The 19,369-nt window shown below is 33.0% G+C and overlaps 2 protein-coding genes across 2 annotated transcripts in view; both read right to left on the bottom strand.

The window, feature by feature from the left end:
* The window catches only part of LOC127716392 (arfaptin-2-like), a 260,881-nt gene that overhangs the window by 202,107 nt on the left and 39,405 nt on the right, over positions 1-19,369 (bottom strand). The window lies entirely within an intron of this gene.
* On the bottom strand, positions 7,674-16,079 carry LOC127716390 (uncharacterized). Its single transcript, XM_052222576.1, has 6 exons — positions 15,556-16,079; positions 13,897-14,037; positions 13,131-13,457; positions 11,895-11,972; positions 10,798-10,900; positions 7,674-9,650 (listed from the first exon to the last, which is right to left on the bottom strand). The coding sequence occupies exons 1-6, from the start codon at positions 16,064-16,066 to the stop codon at positions 9,230-9,232; spliced, it is 1,581 nt and encodes a 526-aa protein (XP_052078536.1). The 5' UTR covers positions 16,067-16,079; the 3' UTR covers positions 7,674-9,229.

The following is a 19,369-nucleotide window of genomic DNA, read 5'->3' as shown; positions in this document are numbered from 1 at the left end:
TGTCCAACATCAACTCCCGTGTACCGAGTTAGCACATGAATATATATAATAGTGGTTAACAACATTCTTTTCCTTATCTCTGGTCTACATTGCTGACTGTAATGCTATTTGGGAGGAGGGATGTTGAGATGTATTATTTTTAAGTTGTCACTTTATGATGATTGTAATGTTTATGTTTGTTTCACTTTTATTCATCTCTGTGTTATTCTCATTTTCCACAAGACAATAATTGACGTCTTCAGCAATTGCTACATATATATACATAGATAATGCATTGGAAAAGGGTCTTTCTGCTTGCTCGGACTTAGTACATTTAACAATATATGGGGAAAATAAAAACTACCTGTTGGCTTGTTCAGGAGATTGATACAAACTGCCATTGTGTTTGTTGAATGTAGGACCCTGGTTATTCGTTATATTCTGTCATTTTCAGCTAAAACTTTTCATTATCAAGCAGAGATAAAAAAAAACTCACCAGTGATAAAGTACAATGGAATAGTATTATAACAGTTGAATAGGCAGTTACTTCTGCTGCACAAACTAACACAATATGATATGATGATTTAATTCAAGACTGTTTCTCTGATATCTAAATTTGAAATACATTTGCTATCTGCCCTAGATAATATTATTTCAGACTGTTTCTCTGATTTATTTAAATTTGAAACACATTCGCTAAATACCCTATTTAATATTAGATATACTATAGAATTATGGAATACAGCGCTACCCTTGCTTAATATTGAGCCTAAATATTACAACATTTCGGTTTCATCACACAACTGTAAGGTTCGCCTTTGAATACAATCGTTAATAAAATTCCTCTATTTTTTTCATCATTTATTACAAGTTGTTTTTGCCAGCTACTGTTCACTGAATATTCAAGTTAATAAAGATTACTCTTCCATAAGAGACATTTGCTTAATTACAGCATTTTCTTCTGATCACGTCTCGTTTATTCCTTTTTTGAAGACTTATCAATGCGTTGTTGTGTTATCAAATATTAATGATATACATAGAACTAAAAGTATTGTGATACAAAACCTATACCATCTATGTATTCTGTTCTTTACGACAACGTTAACGACCCAGGAAATAGAAAATGGTTCCTTTATTAAAGGTTAATGAAGTTTATGAGTCGAAAATGTTATAGAAATAGTTTTTATTTGACAGTTAACGATGTGAAAAGCGATGCTTATTGCATAATTGAAAATACACAAAAGTCAAACCAGTGTAAACTTATGATTCGTAAACCAATAACGGTTAGAATAGAGCAATATACATAAGACCATGAAATATTCATATTTCCGAAAATCTATGAAGAAAGATGAATGTTATTTTCGAGGTTGACACAGGTTCTGGTTGTTAGGTCGATTCGTTATTTTTATACAGCTGCATACAAAATATCAACAACTAATCAGACTTTAAAATTCTGACGATGCTACGAAAAATGGATGATAATGTATGTAAGAGTCTAAAATATAAACAGCCTATCAAAAGATCTCATTACATATATGTTTTAAATATAGCATATTAACTGAAGCAAGCGAACGAATAGATGTCGTTGCAGGCTCCACCACGCCAGAGGTGAATGGAAACAAATGTGGGAGGAGAAAATGTTGCCACCTGAAATATTTAAGTCTGTTTAAATTCTTATTTGGAAATAGACATAATCAATTAAAACTTGATTACTATAATATCAAGATCAATCAATAGTAAATAAAATTTGTGGTTAACATCATTCTAATATAACGGGACAAGCGAGATAACTGAACGTTATATATAGGGGTAAATTCAGTAAAAAATCTCCCATTGACTTTAATGCTAATCTATGTCTTGAATTAAATTTATACCTGATTTACCTTTAGAAATTGGGAGCTTTCATATATCATTCATGAAAGTACAAATGTAGCCCTATATTTTGCAACAATAAAAACATAGGGTCATCCGGCATTTTTGGGCATTCACATGGCCTTGTTTACAAACACTGTAGATTCGCACTTAATTCCTTTACTGACCCCCATTACTTTTCAACCCTGTAGTAAAAAAATTTAGTACATTCAGCATTCATTTTTTAATTTTTTTTAACTCTAGTTTTGATCCATCTATCAAAAAATATTTATTACAAACATTATCTACCAATCAGAAGAGCACAGGACTTCAGTTTTGTACAGAAAGCTCTCCCCCAAATGGGCGGTCCCTGATGACGTATATTTATTTACTGAATTTACCCCTATAAGGGACTTTTTAACTTCTTTTCCTATTTTTGTTGTATTAATCTTGTAATGTATCCAATTTTCAAGTTCCAGTTTCAATACAACATTCATAAAGGCTGAACTTGTAAAGCGGGAGGAAAATTTATACTACAGCCCATACTGCGGCCAATGTATATTTGGTATATAAAGTTGCACATTGACTGTTTTTAAAAGAATGGTGTAAAATACTATGCTTAATAAATATGAATTGTTTTCTGTGTTTGCTTTGATCAGTTTTGCAAGTACATCTAGGAACTAAAGTCTTGATGTACTCTTAGTTAAATTTTGCCTTATATGGAAGATTTTAATTAAATACCCTGAAAAAGACCACAAAAAGACTTTTCAAAGGTTTTTTAAGCAGTTTCATACCATAAAAAACAACAATTATGTTTCATTTTACTAAATCTGTGTTTTAATTACTTGTAAATTTCACAAAATGTCATTGACAACCACTCTGCAGAAATTCCTGTTACCCCAACATCAGGATGGTTTCTTCGCCAAAACTAGGCGGACAAAACTGAAGTAGAAAAAAGTGCCAAATATGAAAAAAATAAGACTGGGTATGACCAAACTTTGCATTTGGAACATAAAAGTAACAATTTAGAATATTAAAAAGCAATTATTTAACATAGCAATCCAATTACAAACATTTCAACACTAGTTTTATAGATGAAGGGTATATAATCATGAAAAGTTGTCTAGTATTTTTTTTTACTTAAAGAAACGCAATGAATTATGTAAAAATAAATGAATATCTTCATACGGTCAGATTATTCGAGTGTTAAAATACTTGAAAAGTGCTTATTTACAACATGATCTACAACTTAACATGGGGAACACAGCTTAAAAAAATACACTATGTCAAAGGGAGGTAATTCTGATTTTCCATATGATTTTACACATTATTAGGAGAAATATGTGCAAAATGTGATTTAAAATGTGGAGAATATTTATGCCTTTTAATAATATCATAACTCTCAAGTGTAATTTCTATTGTTTCTTTCAATCTGGACACAAAACTGATTTTTTACCATATATCCCCATGCTTCCTCCCACAGTACACTCAGAGCATCCTGGATAGCCGCGGTTAAACATAGAAATTTGTATAAAAACAACTTTAACTGGTTCCAAGAGGCTTCCAGTGCATTAATATTTACAGGAAATGAGTTTTGTGATTATTGTGTGGCCTTGAACAAGTACAGTGACAGCGTGCATATTTTCCTATAGGGGTAAATTCAGTAAAAAATCTCCCATTGACTTTAATGCTAATCTATGTCTTGAATTAAATTTATACCTGATTTACCTTTAGAAATTGGGAGCTTTCATATATCATTCATGAAAGTACAAATGTAGCCCTATATTTTGCAACAATAAAAACATAGGGTCATGCGGCATTTTTGGGCATTCACATGGCCTTGTTTACAAACACTGTAGATTCGCACTTAATTCCTTTACTGACCCCCATTACTTTTCAACCCTGTAGTAAAAAAATTTAGTACATTCAGCATTCATTTTTTAATTTTTTTTAACTCTAGTTTTGATCCATCTATCAAAAAATATTTATTACAAACATTATCTACCAATCAGAAGAGCACATGACTTCAGTTTTGTACAGAAAGCTCTCCCCCAAATGGGCGGTCCCTGATGACGTATATTTATTTACTGAATTTACCCCTATAGGTACTGGCTATTAGATCACATACAATGAATATCCATATAAAAAGTAAAGAAATGTGGTATGATTGACAATAAGACAACTATCTACATGACGTGGATGTATGCATCTAAATGTTATATATTCGGCCTTCAACAGTGCGCAAAAATAACCGTATGGTTAGCTATACAAAGACCCGATATGACTAAATGTAAAAATACATTTCAAACGACAAAAATCAACGGCTTGATTTATGACCCAAAAATAACGAAAAACGAATATGATAGACAGCGAGCACCGACATCAACTGAATAAGATTTCTGACTTGGGATAGACACATAAAGAATATGGCGGGATTAAACGTGTTTGTGCGCTCTCAACTCTCCCCTAAATTGCGATTGTATTAACAACACAACATAAGAACATATTGTAAAAAATAGCTTGACCCACTAGGACAACATGAAGCACAACATAACAACTTACATAATGACAAAAGACACAAAGTGCCGATTTATGAGTACTCGCAGTTACCGAAAGCGAGTTCAAAGCCAATGACAACTAATAGATAAATATTGTTCTCCCAGGATCATCAATACAAATCCAACTAATTTAGTGTAAAGACATCATAAATAGTTTTGAGAAACGTATGACCATGTGTACTTGCAAATATAAGAACATAATGCCGACAGGACGCATGACCATTAGTTTTCAAAACTATAAAGCAATAAATATTTAATAATGATTTGATTTATCAAAAACAAAATCGATGTCAGTCCTGAAAAAAAAAAACAATATTAAAAGATCTTACTACGATCTTTCAGAATTCACATAAAATTTTGTCGTATTTAAATTACGGGTTCTATCTATAAACAACATCACCGCTTAAAGAAGGATGTGATATTCCGTTTTTACAACCAAACTTTCAAACCAAATTTATGTATCTATAAAAAAAAATATGTTTGTTTGGCAATTACATTTTTTTGTTTTCTTCGAATTGTGTTGCACCCTTGGTATTTGATCCCCTTTTTATCATTACGTAATAATGCTTATTTATTGATCCTTCAATCAGACATTAATCGAAATTCGTTTCTCACAACCGCAATACAGAAAACAAATATATATAATCTAAAACTATAAAGAAGTCTAAATTGAAAACAACGTTCAACCCTATGACTGCGTTGGATAAAAACCGCAATTTGTATAAGTGTGCATGCAAAACAAATTTCTTGGTAGAGGGGTCTAAATACAGCACAAACAACATTCCCAAAAAGACCCAAAAAAGTGAAAAGGAATATTCCAACAAAATGCACTTGACCAGCAGGCCGAACAACCGATGCTCCCAAACCCCACCGACCGCCATCGGCGACCGCCAAACAAACGGACCACGAGATGCAACAAAATGGATCCTATAATTAATCTATCACCAAAGAGAAAACAATAAACTTGCGGAAAAGATGGCACATCGCAAACATGAGGTGCAGAAACCTGCACACCATATCCGGACCTCGACAACCAATGTCTCTCCAGTGACGTCAGGAACCGAAACGGCACCCGGAAGGCCACATAATTTACAAATTTCGGAAAAGATGGCACATCGCAAACATGAGGTGCAAAACCTGCACACCATATCCGGACCTCGACAACCAATGTCTCTCCAGTGACGTTAGGAACCGAAACGGCAAACGGAAGGCCACACAATTTACAAATTAGGTACGGATATGGTGTGCAACCTGCTGGTCAAGTGCGTTTTGTTGGAATCTAAAACTATTATACACATTGATATCTGCAATCCGATTTCCTTCCATCTCGTGAATGGATTTCAACTAAACTCCTCCCTTTTGTAATGTCGTTTTGTGTATCATCATTTGGCTTTTGCTTTGGGTTTTCTTTTTGTGTTTTTAATTGGAAATGAAGAGTTTTCGTATAAAGATATGTTTGCATTTCCCTTCTCCCATAACCACTGAATAAATTACATGGTGTCCGTTGTTATTCTGCGCTTTACATGTTGTTATGTACAATTATATTATTTATTTACGTATTTCTCTGTGCTGAGGGTTCTTGCGTTTGTTTGTACTGTATTCCTGTCCCGTTTTGTTGTCAATTAGCGGTATTTTTAACATTGCCTTATAAGCGGGAGGTTTGGCTAACCATTAAACAAGGTTCAACCAACCATTTTTTCTTAAAATGTCCTGTACCAAGTCAAGAATATGGCAGTTGTTATCAGATAGTTCGTTTCTATGTTGGCGTTTGTTTTTGTTGTAGTTCAGTGTTTCTGTTGTTCCGTTGTTTTCCTCTTATAGTTGATGTGTTTCCCTCGGTTTTAGTTTGTGACCCATAGTTGTTTTAGCTTAATCGAATTATGACTATAGAACAGCGGTATACTACTGTTACCTTTATTTACAACAAAATTTGAATCATTTCTTGTGTAATGTTTAGTCGTGTATAATTTATCTCATTTTTATTTTCCTGGGCTCCTAAGAAGATATTGATAGCATTGAATGTTTCAAATTGTACTGCACCAGATGCGCCTTTCGACAATCATTGTATCGTCATTGATGCTAGAAATCATACTCTTTGAAAATCGAAAAAAACTTAACACAAATGTTGAAGAGCTGATATAAAACAACAGGACAAAAAAATATAGCAAATTTATACAAGATAACAATGCTATGTATTTTGGAGATACACCCCTTATTTTCAGATGATTTCTAAAGAGGTAGGAAACAATATCCAACCCACATTTTAAACTACTGAACCGATTTCAGTCAATCTTGTACCCCTTTGTCCCCTCGAAATAAGGATTATTCCGTATAGAATTGAAAATCGAGACCTTGAATGACTTGGAAATAAAACTAATTCAAGATGCACAACTTTACGACGTATAGATGAATATGTAGAAGTTGGATGCGATTCCAAAAGAATCGATCGAGGGAAGCGGATTGCAGACTATATCAATACATAGAAAACGCTTACCTTATAAAAATTCCTTAAAGCAACCCGCAGGAGGTACAACTTAACGACATAGTGGAAAGTTTGACTAAAACTATTTTGGAAAAATCGGAACAAAAGCTGATGAAGTACTGTACTACTTATAATTTCCCTTCTAAATGAATTCTACTTTAGTTATTTGTTATTGTTATTTATGATACTTTTGAATATGAAGGTTTCTGTTTTTATTGGTTTTATGATTTTTTTATTGTCCCTTGGTATCTTTTCACCATAACAGCAACAATTTTAAAACTTCGATCGACCAAATGTTTGACTGTAAATCTTGGAGTAGGTAAATTCGGAAGGTAAGGGGGCGCAGAATTTAGATTGACATGAACAGCGCTTCGGACGTATGAAATTTAAAAGGTGTTGCTTTCGTTTTTTATATTTATTCAGGGAACTTTCTGTCGTTTTAATTCCTATTTTAAACAAGAGATGGAAGATACCAAGAGAACATTCAAAATTCATTAAACATGAGAAGGTAACAATGCCATTGTAAAAAAACAACACGAAATTCACAAACAAATTCACAAAACACAACATAGAAAACTAAAGACTGAGTAAAACGAACTCTTCCAAAAACTGAGGATGATCTCATGTGCTCCCTAAAGGTAAGTAGATCCTGTTCCACGTGTGGCATCTGTCGTGTTACTTATGGTAAGTACAAATTTGGTGGTGAGTACATTCGGTGATGTCACATTAGAAATACTTAGGGAAAAAAACAAGTAAAGGCTGCAAAGTGACAGTATTTAACGAAAAAGTAACAAGAGTTCAGATAAAATCTGTTCAGTTTATGTGAAATCGATGATAGAAATACCTTACAAATTGACTATTCAACGACATCTATACTTTCAATCATAACTGATGCATAAAAAAACCAAAGTCTTCAAAACAATATCAGAATATGTTAGTTATCTGTGTGAGGGTTACAGTATATTAAAAAAATGCATTTAGAAACATAAAAAAGATATGGTACCTATATGACAATTAACGTTACAGAATAAGTAGTTGCAAGAATTTAGATAAAAATGGCTTGGAAATATTTTGACGAAGTTTCGAAGAACTTGGCGGTTGATAAATAGCATTTAGAATAAAGATACACTATTTACATGCATAACATGTAAGCAAAGAGATTCATATTGAAGGAATAATCCAAAAATAAATATCTTCACTTTGAACTGCAAAACCGAACCCTTCGAATCAAAGTCTAGAAATTACGTTTGGAGTACTTGATACTTTTGCAGTGAAGATATCATACTTGAAGAAATCGTTTGATTCAGCTACTAAGTTTTTTCCTGAGTTCATAAACATTAAATACAACAAACAAATGATTGATTCCGTTAAAGAGATTTTACCACAAGAAGACAGTATATGTCGACATCGATTCCTTGACTTGTAGTTCATTCATTTTCACAAATCCACTAATATATAATTATGAAGAATGAAGAATGAAAACGAAAATACCATACAATTAATCATGTTGTTTCTAAAATTTAATTCATAATGTCTAGAATCTTGTAAAGACTAAATTGAAAGTCCAATCATTCCTCAGAACACATTTCTTTACTTTATGATTAGTTTCCTGTCACAATTAACAATAACAATTTTACTCTGAGTGTTTGTTTCTTATAATACTTATCAATATATTCTATATTTAATTAATCAAATTGTGGAAGAATGAAAAATCAAATATATTAGAGGTCTGTCTTGCGGTATATACCAAGAATAAGTAATGCAGTCAGCCTAAGTCTTAAAGAGCTACCAATACTTCCATAAAACAGACTAGTACAAGATGTTGAATAAAAATGACTAATACATTATGATGCGTCAGTTCGATTTCAAACTATGAAAGTACAAGATCAAACAATGATGAAAACAACGATTCTGTAAATACAAGAACATTAGTACATATGCGATGGAAGTGGGTATTCGTCGTTCAATTTGGCGTAAAACCTAAAGATACGCGGTTCGAAAATCCGCTAAGAAATTCTTCTAAACGACGAGGAAAAAGAACCGTCCAGTTCCCCTAAAAACGCTGTTTGGGAATATTTATTGTTTAGAACACCATTCTTGTTTAAATTCTAAGCTAAAATTCATCGTTCTCCGTCAATTTTATGCTAGAGTGACTATCGCGACTAAAGCGACAATAAGAGACACACGAAAAACTCCTAGAACTACTAAAAGGTGTGTGCATTTTAAAATTTGTACAGTTATCTGTATTCACTCAGTTACATCGTGATCTAACAACTGTTCAAATAAAACTCTTGAACCTTTGTCCGGGGATTCCCTCTCCCTTTAACAGGACAACCATGTTTTGTAACAACACAATGAGTTACACTTCCACATTTTCAGGATCTAAGATGATATGGTTTGCCTGATACGATTTTGCAAGTGATGATGGTGAATCGCCTATACTTTGTTTATCAGTTTCTCCTTCAACTGAGGTTATGTCTCCATCCGCTGTAGATGACGTAGACACTGTCCTATGTCTGTCATTTGGACGATTATAGCCCTCAGTATCTGATTCGTCAGGTAACGTTATACTTCGGCTGCTTCTCAAAGTTCGGTCACCTTTCGGTGCTTCATTGTCATCTGATGTGAACGCAGAATTAGCATATGTTAACTGATCCGTATCCCAGTCTTTGATATAAGGCATAAATGGGCGTGGAATTCTAAAGGAATATTTCCCACTTGATTGTCTATCAAATGAAATGACGGAATTTTTGTCACTTGTCATGTCCCGTACCATTACTCTGAAAATTAGAAAGGTCGTGTTAATCTTTAGAAGCTTCACACTGCTTATGAATTTCTTGTTTATTGAATAATTGTAAATCAAAATTAAATCTCTTCGTTAACTAGGTAGATATTGTACACCTGTGGTAGACTTTAACGCCGACCTAAAGAAAAGCTGTCTTATCTAACTGCTTTCCATATATAATTTTAACTATTTTTTATGAAGCAAGAATCTTGTAATCTGATTGGTTAATTACACGTGTGAAAATAACACCTCACCACAGTTCACCAGTGGATAGAATTTTGACAAAATTTATTAAAGTGGTATGGGAGTATAAACAAAAATAATAATACAATTTGTTCATACTTTGTCAATATGTAGCATATATTGTGATATGTTCAAAAATGCGGTCACCGAGCTTTCTATCGAGCTAAAGATGGTGCAAAAGTGACACATTTTGTATGGGTTATACAGAGAAAAGGCATCATAAAATGAATAGAAGGAAAACTAAATGATAGAAGTATGAAATAAAATTTGAGCAGATAGCTCTCATTAAATGCTTTCAGAATATAAAAAGAAAAGATGGGGTCACTGTAAGTTTTTTACTGCTTCAACACAAAATTATAAAATTTTCTGTAGATTCCTTTATAAATTGTTAATACTATTTCTAAGTTACCTCCCCTTGATATGCAAAGTTCGAAATCAAGCAAAATTATTCTACTTTTGTAAATCTATTTTTATCATTAATTATAACTCAAAATCACATAAAGTTGTTCATTTAAAAGAAAATTCTTATCATTGAATTGCTCTCCTGCATCGAAATTTGTTGACTTAATTAAAAATCTAGACCTGTTGTGTTGTGCTATTTTACAATCTAAGATGGTAGAAGACAACCATACAACCTTTAAACAAAATAACATAACGTACAACAATAAGTTCATCGGGTGTTTTGGGAACATTGACAATTATAAAAAAAATTGTTATAAATACAGTGTCGAAGCTTTGTAAGCTAATGTGAATGTGTGCTTTTTTTCCAGCGACAAAGATGCCTTTTTATCCTGTATAGCCTCATTTTTTTTATTTTTAAGATGAGAACCTTTGAGGAAAACTGTGGTGATCAATTCGAGAAAAAACTTTTTATGGTTTTTGTGATTTAATATGCTAACCTTCTCTGATATCTGCAGTAACAAATGCCACCAATAATAGTGCAAATAACAACTACTATACCAGCTATACAACCAAATATTATACCCTGCATTTTCCGGATTCCTGCAATAAGACAATTAGTTGTAACAAAGTGCGCATATATTTCTTTTATATCATTTCCATTTTTCTGATCCTGTTTTCGAATTTATCATTTTGGAATATTTTGAATATATTTCTACATTCTTTCGTGTATCATTAGTACTATCGTGCTCTTCTGTTTTATCATTACCAGGTGTGTGCTACGCAAAAGCTGTTCCATTAAAGATATTCAGAAGAACGACTGAAATCGACACTACACAGGTTTTACAGTCGCAAACACGAATTGGTTGATGAATGGGTTGTGTCTGTATCTCAAGTATGCAATGTTTTTTTACGCTTGTAGATCTTCAGACACAAGAATAGACGTCTGACCTTAGAATGGACCGATTGTTTCCTAACACCTGTCGTGACATGTTTACCGTGTCTGAATTGCTCTTGTCAGCGCGTTTAGGATGGCTAGGTTCCGATTTTATGACTCAAAAAGGGTTTACGGGTTTAGGACATCGGTAAACTTGTTTCTTATTCCTGATATTTTTTTGCACATTTTTTCTGAATTTTCGGTTTATTAGCTCTACAACTTTGTATTTGATTCTGCTTTATACCTGTTTTAATACGAACACCACTGATGGGTCTTGTGAAGACAAAACGCGAGTCTGGTGTACAACTAAATAAGCCTGGTTTGATGATTTTTCATCACTTTTTTCTAGCTTTTCTCTCTTACTACAGTTTAAAAGAACATTGATTATGTTTCCTGGAGTTTGCTTTTATGTACTAAACAATTTAAATCAATCGGTTTTAACAGTAAAACATCACTATTAATTATTTTTTTAAATTTTATGTATAGCACTTTTAAAAGCAATTTTTCAAAAACTGTTTCATTTAACTGAGAATATTATGGTGTCAAGATTCGCGATAAAGTAATGATGTGTAGAAGAATTACGTGCATTATGCAAACTCAAACATGCTCTAGGAAGCAGATAGCTATTTTATAGATCTCAGTCTCAAAATTCATAATTACTTTTGATCGCTTTATGATAAATTGGATCTGAAATATCATCCTCATCATCACCATAACACGCCCTTGGCTCTCGATAACCTATAAGGTAAAAATATCAGTAATACTGGTCATTTAAACAATGCATTCTATTGTGTCAGTCTTTTCATTAAATGCGCCTTGTGTTAACAGAAAATGTGCTATTTACCAAATCTATTTTTTTTTGTACTTTTCATCATTTTGCTGTAAGTAGTATGGACTTCAAGTATATGTCAAATGATGTAACTGTCAAGAAAGGTGATTGGTTAGTTGTTATAAATATATAAGTCTTCAAAAACAGACTATAAACATCGGATTTTTTATAAACTTGTTTATTTTCAGCGTAAATTTATCTATGCATCTAATCTGAATTTTTTCACAAGTAAATAACAAATTGTCCATTATAATAGTGTTAAAAATTTATAATGCATGAAGGTATAAATGATTAGTCATGAGTTGACCTTGACAGCAACAGGTTATGATTTAATCACAATTCTATATACAACATAATTTCAATTTCAATTTAGTTCACCTTGGTCATTTTTATTTTAGTGAATGCAACTGTTAGTGACAATGAAATGGCTGTTATTATCTTAAAACGTATGCCCTTTGTACAATATGGACGTTGAAATAAATATTTACCTGAAAACCTAACGAACAATTATCGAAGCCAAGGAAATTTCGCTTTTTAATGATCCATGTTACTATACCGACACGTTGTCTCGGTCTTAGATCTTTAGATACCAGTATAGTCTTTTGATCTGTAATTTTACCGATTGCATCCTTACCTAATTTCGACATTTTGATTGAGTGTGGATTCGCGGGTGATGAAACGCCCACTCTCTCCACGCATTAGTTCCCGCTCCTTTTGGACTTATACGATTTCCTAGTTCTTGTTTAAAACGTTATTTGTATCTTCTTAATCTTTGAACCTCGGTAAACTACAGATACACACAAACACACGCATACACAAGCTATACCACGAGAAATCGAGAACACTTTAAAGATTGATTGATTGTTGATTGCTTTACGCCGCATCAGCACAAAAAGGCTATATCGCGGCGATCGAGAAAAGAAATAGCAATGCAGATCATTAAGGACCGATAATGAATTTTTCCACATATACAATAAAATCAATTTATTAAAACGGTTTGGAATGTGAAAGGGAAAAAACTTTGAGATCGTGAAAACAATAAGATGAAATACTTGAGTCTAACTTACCAAATTCTAAAGTCTCATTTCGGCATTGATGATATGTGTTTGAAGGAACTTGATTATCTTCGTCGGTTGCACTTCGCAAGCCTTCCTTACACTTGCATTTGCCTTTCACACATTTTTGTTCCATGGAATGAAAGCATTCGGCAAAGAAAGATGAACAACTATCTCCAAGTAAAGGAAATTTTACAAACCACGAAGTTTCATGAGTGCACCACAAACCATTACTACTGGTAACATAATCGTCCTTGCAGTGACAGGTACCAGCTCTACATACTGTGAATGGCCCCATGCAAGAGGCATCTTCTTCACAACTATTACCTAACTTTTCCACTGTAAGAAATGACGTATTTATTTCAAAAGTTTCAAACACCAAGGTTAACTATTTTACTCTTTTGATATTTTCTGAAATCTCTGTTACTAAATATATTTAAATTTGCTGTTATAAAATTTCAAAATTTGCTGTTATAAAATTATTTTAAATTTAGGAATGTATCCCCTCGTGCACAGCTCTGATTCCATGTCCGTGTTTTGTTTTACTTTTTGTCGTTTTGGTTATATCAGCTCTTCAAACTTTTGTATCAGGTTTCGAACTTTTTGGCCTCGACCATCACTAAAACGACATTAATTGTCGAAATGCGCATCTGGTGCTATAAAATTGGTACCGTTCATATTTTTACTACATTAAAATATATATTCAAAACTCTTTATGGACATTAGAATAATATTTTCATAATAGTTCTTGGTAACTACAACTTTTCTAAATACTTACATTTCAGATACAGGGACTTGTTCAAATTGGGTACAAACCCTCTCTGACATCGACATCTCCTTTCACCACATAGATCTTCCTCGCAGATGCCCCCTTTATTACATATGTGAGAAACACTGTTGCACTGTTTACCATCAGATACTGAAATATACAACGGTAATGTACATTTAAAACATAGTTGATTGATTTTTCAGTGTTTTAACGCCATTTTCAGCACTATTGGTTATTTTGTGGCGGCCAGTCTTTAATGGTGGAGGAATCCAGAGTTCCCAGAGAGAACCACCGACCTTCGGCAGCAAAAGTGAAATTCCTATAGTCAATAAGGATTAGATTCGAACGCACCTACTACGTATCGGGACTCGAACTCATAACATCAGTGTTGACAGGCTAGTGGTTCAGTAGTTGAACTACTTAGACTAGACCACTCGGCCATCGAGGACCTTAAAAACATGGTGTTACACTCAGTGCTGTCAAAGATTTAATTTAATGAGAACTAGAATGAGTATCAATCATAAAAGAGGTGAGATTGCTAGAACACAACTTATTCCATTGCGTTCTTAATGAGATCTCTGATGTGGTTGCTTAGTCAAAGTCACATGTAAGACTAAAACACAGCAGTATGTATGGGTATGTCACTTTTGTGGCCCATAGAATTCGAAAATTTGAAGAAAAAAGAAGTGTTACTGATATCTAACATGTTCACAAGACGGTTTTTTTTTATTCGTGATATACCAATAATCATTTTGTTAATCGTGTCCTGCATATATGCTTTAATATAAGGTCTTTAAAACTTTTTGCTGTTAGTGAAAATTGCAAACACAGCCTCATTTCTAGATCTTATCATGAATATCTAATTTGAGCTACAGTCTTGCCCGAAAAATAATTGGTGTTTAAACGATATTCATGTGATTGAAATATCTTTTTGTGTAAGATTATAGTTCATACAAGCACCATCAAGGGTGCCACATATGGAGAAATAGTCCATTTAAGGTTGCATTCGTCTCTGTCAAATGTTCAATATAAAATAATCTTTAGTGTCGTAAAGCATAAGGATATATAGCTTGTTACAAACAAAATACAAATGACATAAATTATAAATACAGCAAATTTTACAACAAACAGTTAATCAAGAGTCACTTCTCCTCAGTTCCATTGCTCATTTTGAAATAAAAACTAGACTTTTTACCTGTTGAAAATTTGTTGGGTTTGATTTATTAATCTTCATTGTGAAATTATCAATTGACATTTCTGCACTAAAGTGTCCACATCATACCAACATATTGGTCTATCGTTAAAATAAAATCTATTTAAAAAGATTGTTGAATTTTATAACTTTTGTAATTCTAGGGCCAAACGATGTTCTTAGTTTGATGACAGATGTTATTGATATAAAATAAGAGGTTTTTATGGTAATCATAAATGCTTTCCGTGATAGGGCGTGCAATGCCCTTTTTGATTGCCAAAAATAAATCTCAGGTTTATCACGATTTATATGATTTTTTTTAGCATAAAACCGTCCAAAAAATGTTCAGTCGCTACGCTCGGCAGTATCTATTACTTTTTCTACAATTACGCCCCCTTTCAAAAATCCGGGATCCGCCCCTGTTTACAAATACATGTATACGATGCACAAACACTTTGACTGCTGATATGATTTACCTCTTGTTAAGGATACTGTTGTTGTTGTCTCAGTGTTTTCCACTGTATGTAAATTTTGTGTTGTTGTCTCAGTGGTTTCTCTTGTAGGTAATTTTTGAGTTGCTGTCTGAGTGTTTTCCCCTGTAGGTAAATTGTGGGTTGTTGTTTCTGGGGCACTAGTAACGGTCTGCATGGAAGATGTCATCAAAACAGGAAATGTTGATGCAGGAGAAATATATGGTCCGTCCGATGTTGACTGAGAACCTGTAGTTTTGGATCTTGTAGCTACGACAGAGTTAAATGATGGTGTGTTGGAGTTTTTAGCTACTACAGAAGAATAAGCTAAGAGTGAATGATGCGGCACTGATTGGTAGGAAGTCGTTATTATGTCTGGGTGAATTGTTTGACGGCTCTGTTTTGAGATCATCGACGATGATAACGAATTAAGAGAAGTTCCTGTGTTCAGAATCGAAACTTGTATAGACGGATTTATTGTCGTCATTTGTTTTGACATTAAAGGAGTTTCGGTCATTTTGTAAATATAATGATCTGACAATGTTTTGTCAATATCCACTGTTTGTAAAATGTGTAAGGATTTACTGGCAAATATTCCAGCATCACTTGACTTGGAATAAGACGAAGTTATGAGTTCCTTGCTACTTATACTTTTCGTAAACGAATTTATTACTGGTGTACTACTGAAATGATCAGAAGTTGTATGAGTAGATTGTTTCAATAAGCTTGAGGTATGTTGTATTGACGATTGTTTCAATAACCTTGATGTATGTTGTAATGAAGATGAGGATTCTGCATGATACTTTAGGGGAGATGATGACATTCTTGCAAGAGTCTCTCCGGTGATAGATGGAATTGTTGAGATGCTACCCGTGATGTAAGATGACACTATCTCTGAGGTTGTTGTGACATAGTGATGCGTCATCCTTGTCGTCTGAGTACGTGTATTCTGTGATATAGTTGTTGAGGTAGAAGTATATGGTGAGAATGTCGATCCTGGAATTACTTAAATATAGAATGTATCATTTTTAAAAAAAATTTTAAATATTTTATCAAAATGTTTAGGAAAGGTTTAATCTGGTAACTTTTTGCCATTTAACAAGATATTTTTAATATTACTTAATCCGATATTAATTTTAATATACATGCCACAGACGTTAAATCAAGAATTAATTTAAACCTTAGCATAGAATTGTAGTTTATTGATTGGTATCCAATAGAAATGTTAACCAAATGTTGACTACATGAACTTAAAATATAATTGACTTACATCAGTGTCTCTTTACATAATGTATTTACAATGATATATAAAACACGTTCGTTGTCTTTTTTTGTAGATTTTGGTAACATAGATTCTATGTTGACGTGTAAACACATTGCCTATCACCTTTTTGTGCAACTTGTCCAATCAAATTAGTATAAAACTGCAGTTCCATATCCAATAGCACTTCGAATTTACAAGCTTTCATCTACTTTTTCTCTTTATTTTTAATGTGAGCCTTTTACACCACTTCTTGGACCATTAAAGCGTAACACCTTTCATTCCAAAATTACTAGATCCTGATGCTAAGATGTAATTTCATTGGACGTACGCTTATATCATGAAAATTTGTCGGTGGTCGTAAAATTTAACCAATGTAAATGAATAAATTTAAACACAGTAAAACATACCTTTCTGAAAGCATAAATTACTTGAAACTGGCTTGTCTGAAAATATATAAAATGCATCGTTAGGATTTATTATAAGTTCATTGATTGAAAGTTCTAAAAAAAACCTTCAGACATTTAGATTTGGACTTTGGACTTTGGACTTAGTCGTATGATGACTTAAATTATTAAAACATTCACATTAGTGTTGCTTCATCTAAAACAAAATAACTGGTTATATGTTTTCAAGTCAAAATGTTTTTAATCATTTTATGTGATGATATATATATATATATATATGTATAGTTAAATCTCACGATTATGGATTCTGAGACCTTTTTACATCAGAAACCTCCAATATAATCATTTCAAGGTCAACGCACGGTCTTCGACAAGTGTCTTCGCATGTTACGGTACTTTTACATCATTTGCTTTCAAGTACTTTGCTTTGAGCGTTCCCGATGGAGGTAAATCCAGAAAAGGGCTTGGGACTCATTCAATTTATGAAGTGTTATTTTCATTTTTCATGGAGAATAATGACAAAACGGCAAATGACACTGCGTTTGATTTGTGTGGATCTGGGTTAGAAACTATTATGGCATAACTAAAAGCAAGTTGAGCCAGATAAACAATAACTTAGACTTGCCGATGCTGAATTCCCCAGGTACACACTGTAACAGATGAAATGGATACGAGTTTATTTCCGGAAGATTTGCAGGACGATATCCATCTATGCATTCACAAACTCCTCGTCTGCATTCTGTAGTCTGGAAACCATCCGCACAGAAGCTGTTGCCTTTACCACAACTCTGGCCTAGTAACAGGGGCTTTGTCTGAAAAATTGGTTTCTGTTTGCAGTATGTTATGTTTATTCTGGAAACCACCTCAGTGTAACCATGGTTACAGACACAGTATCCAGTGTCGTTACAGCGACTATACAATCCTCGGCATCGTGAACCTGCATCACATTTGTCTCCAATTTCAGTGACTAAAAGTATTATTAAAAAGAAATATAACACTAAGCAAGCAGAAAAGTATGATTATTGTTATTATAGAAATTAAAATCGGAAGAGATCAGAATATTGACATTTTCACATGAAACAAAGACTATGTCACAGTTGCAATGCAGTAGAAGATGATTTTTTTTTTATTAAACTGTAAAATTAATGAAGAATTAAGAGATAATTATTTCAACAAAACATACAACTGTAATCTGAATTATATTGATCCATCAGAAAATGAAAGGAAAAAGCTATTGTTTAAACAGCAACTCACGTAAATAAACTTGGTTGCTATATAAAACAAGTCATTAGAACTAAGGACAAGTTGGAATTTTTTATTTGATCTGTGTTTGTATGCATTTGGCTGTATGTTGTATGTTGTATTTTTTATGTTCTATTTGTATATTTGTCAAAAGCTTATATGTTTTAAAGACAATAAAGATTTGAATATGAACTTGAATTTGTTATTTTGTATTAATCACTTTTATGTCACTTTTTAAAGAACCTTTAAATCACTTTGTTTTGATAAGGCTGTGGTACAGCTGTTGTATGTTTTTATATATTTAGTTCTATAGGAGAGGATATTTTGACAAAAACAAGGTTCAAACATTGGATATAAAAGATCCTGTTATTTGTGGTGTTTCGGTTTTATGTAAATACTTGCCGAATACGTGTGTTTGTTGTGAATTAGAGACTTACTAAAAATACCGCTCAGAGAAAATGTTCATTCAATACTTTGTTGTTTTGTGGAGTTTATTGGGAAACATAAGATACACAATTTCGAAACATTATAAAAGATGCCTTTATGTAATTCGGAAACAGTTTAATCCTGGTGTTACAGTTCACAAGCTGAAACGTTGTGTGTTTTGGTGCAATATCTAGTAAACGTTTTGCCTAGTTTGTCAATAACGGGATTTGAGATTGTGCTCCTATTTACATTCCGGGTGTTTGAATTCAGAGAATCTTCCGTTCATTAGGTTGCATCGCAGTCACGAGATAACAGATGTACACAAACTTTCAAGGTGAAATTAATCCGCTAATCTATGGCCATCCGGTGTTGTTTAAATGTGGAGTAATTGATTGTTTGTAAATATAAGAGCCAAATTTAATGGTGATTAAAGGTGATTAAAAAGTTACTATTTATTGATAAGTCCGGTAAAAGTGACAGTTTT

Source organism: Mytilus californianus, unplaced genomic scaffold (genome assembly GCF_021869535.1).
Source record: "Mytilus californianus isolate M0D057914Y unplaced genomic scaffold, xbMytCali1.0.p SCAF_9, whole genome shotgun sequence".
Taxonomy (NCBI): Eukaryota; Metazoa; Mollusca; class Bivalvia; order Mytilida; family Mytilidae; genus Mytilus; species Mytilus californianus.
This window is presented reverse-complemented; position numbering and strand designations above follow the sequence as displayed.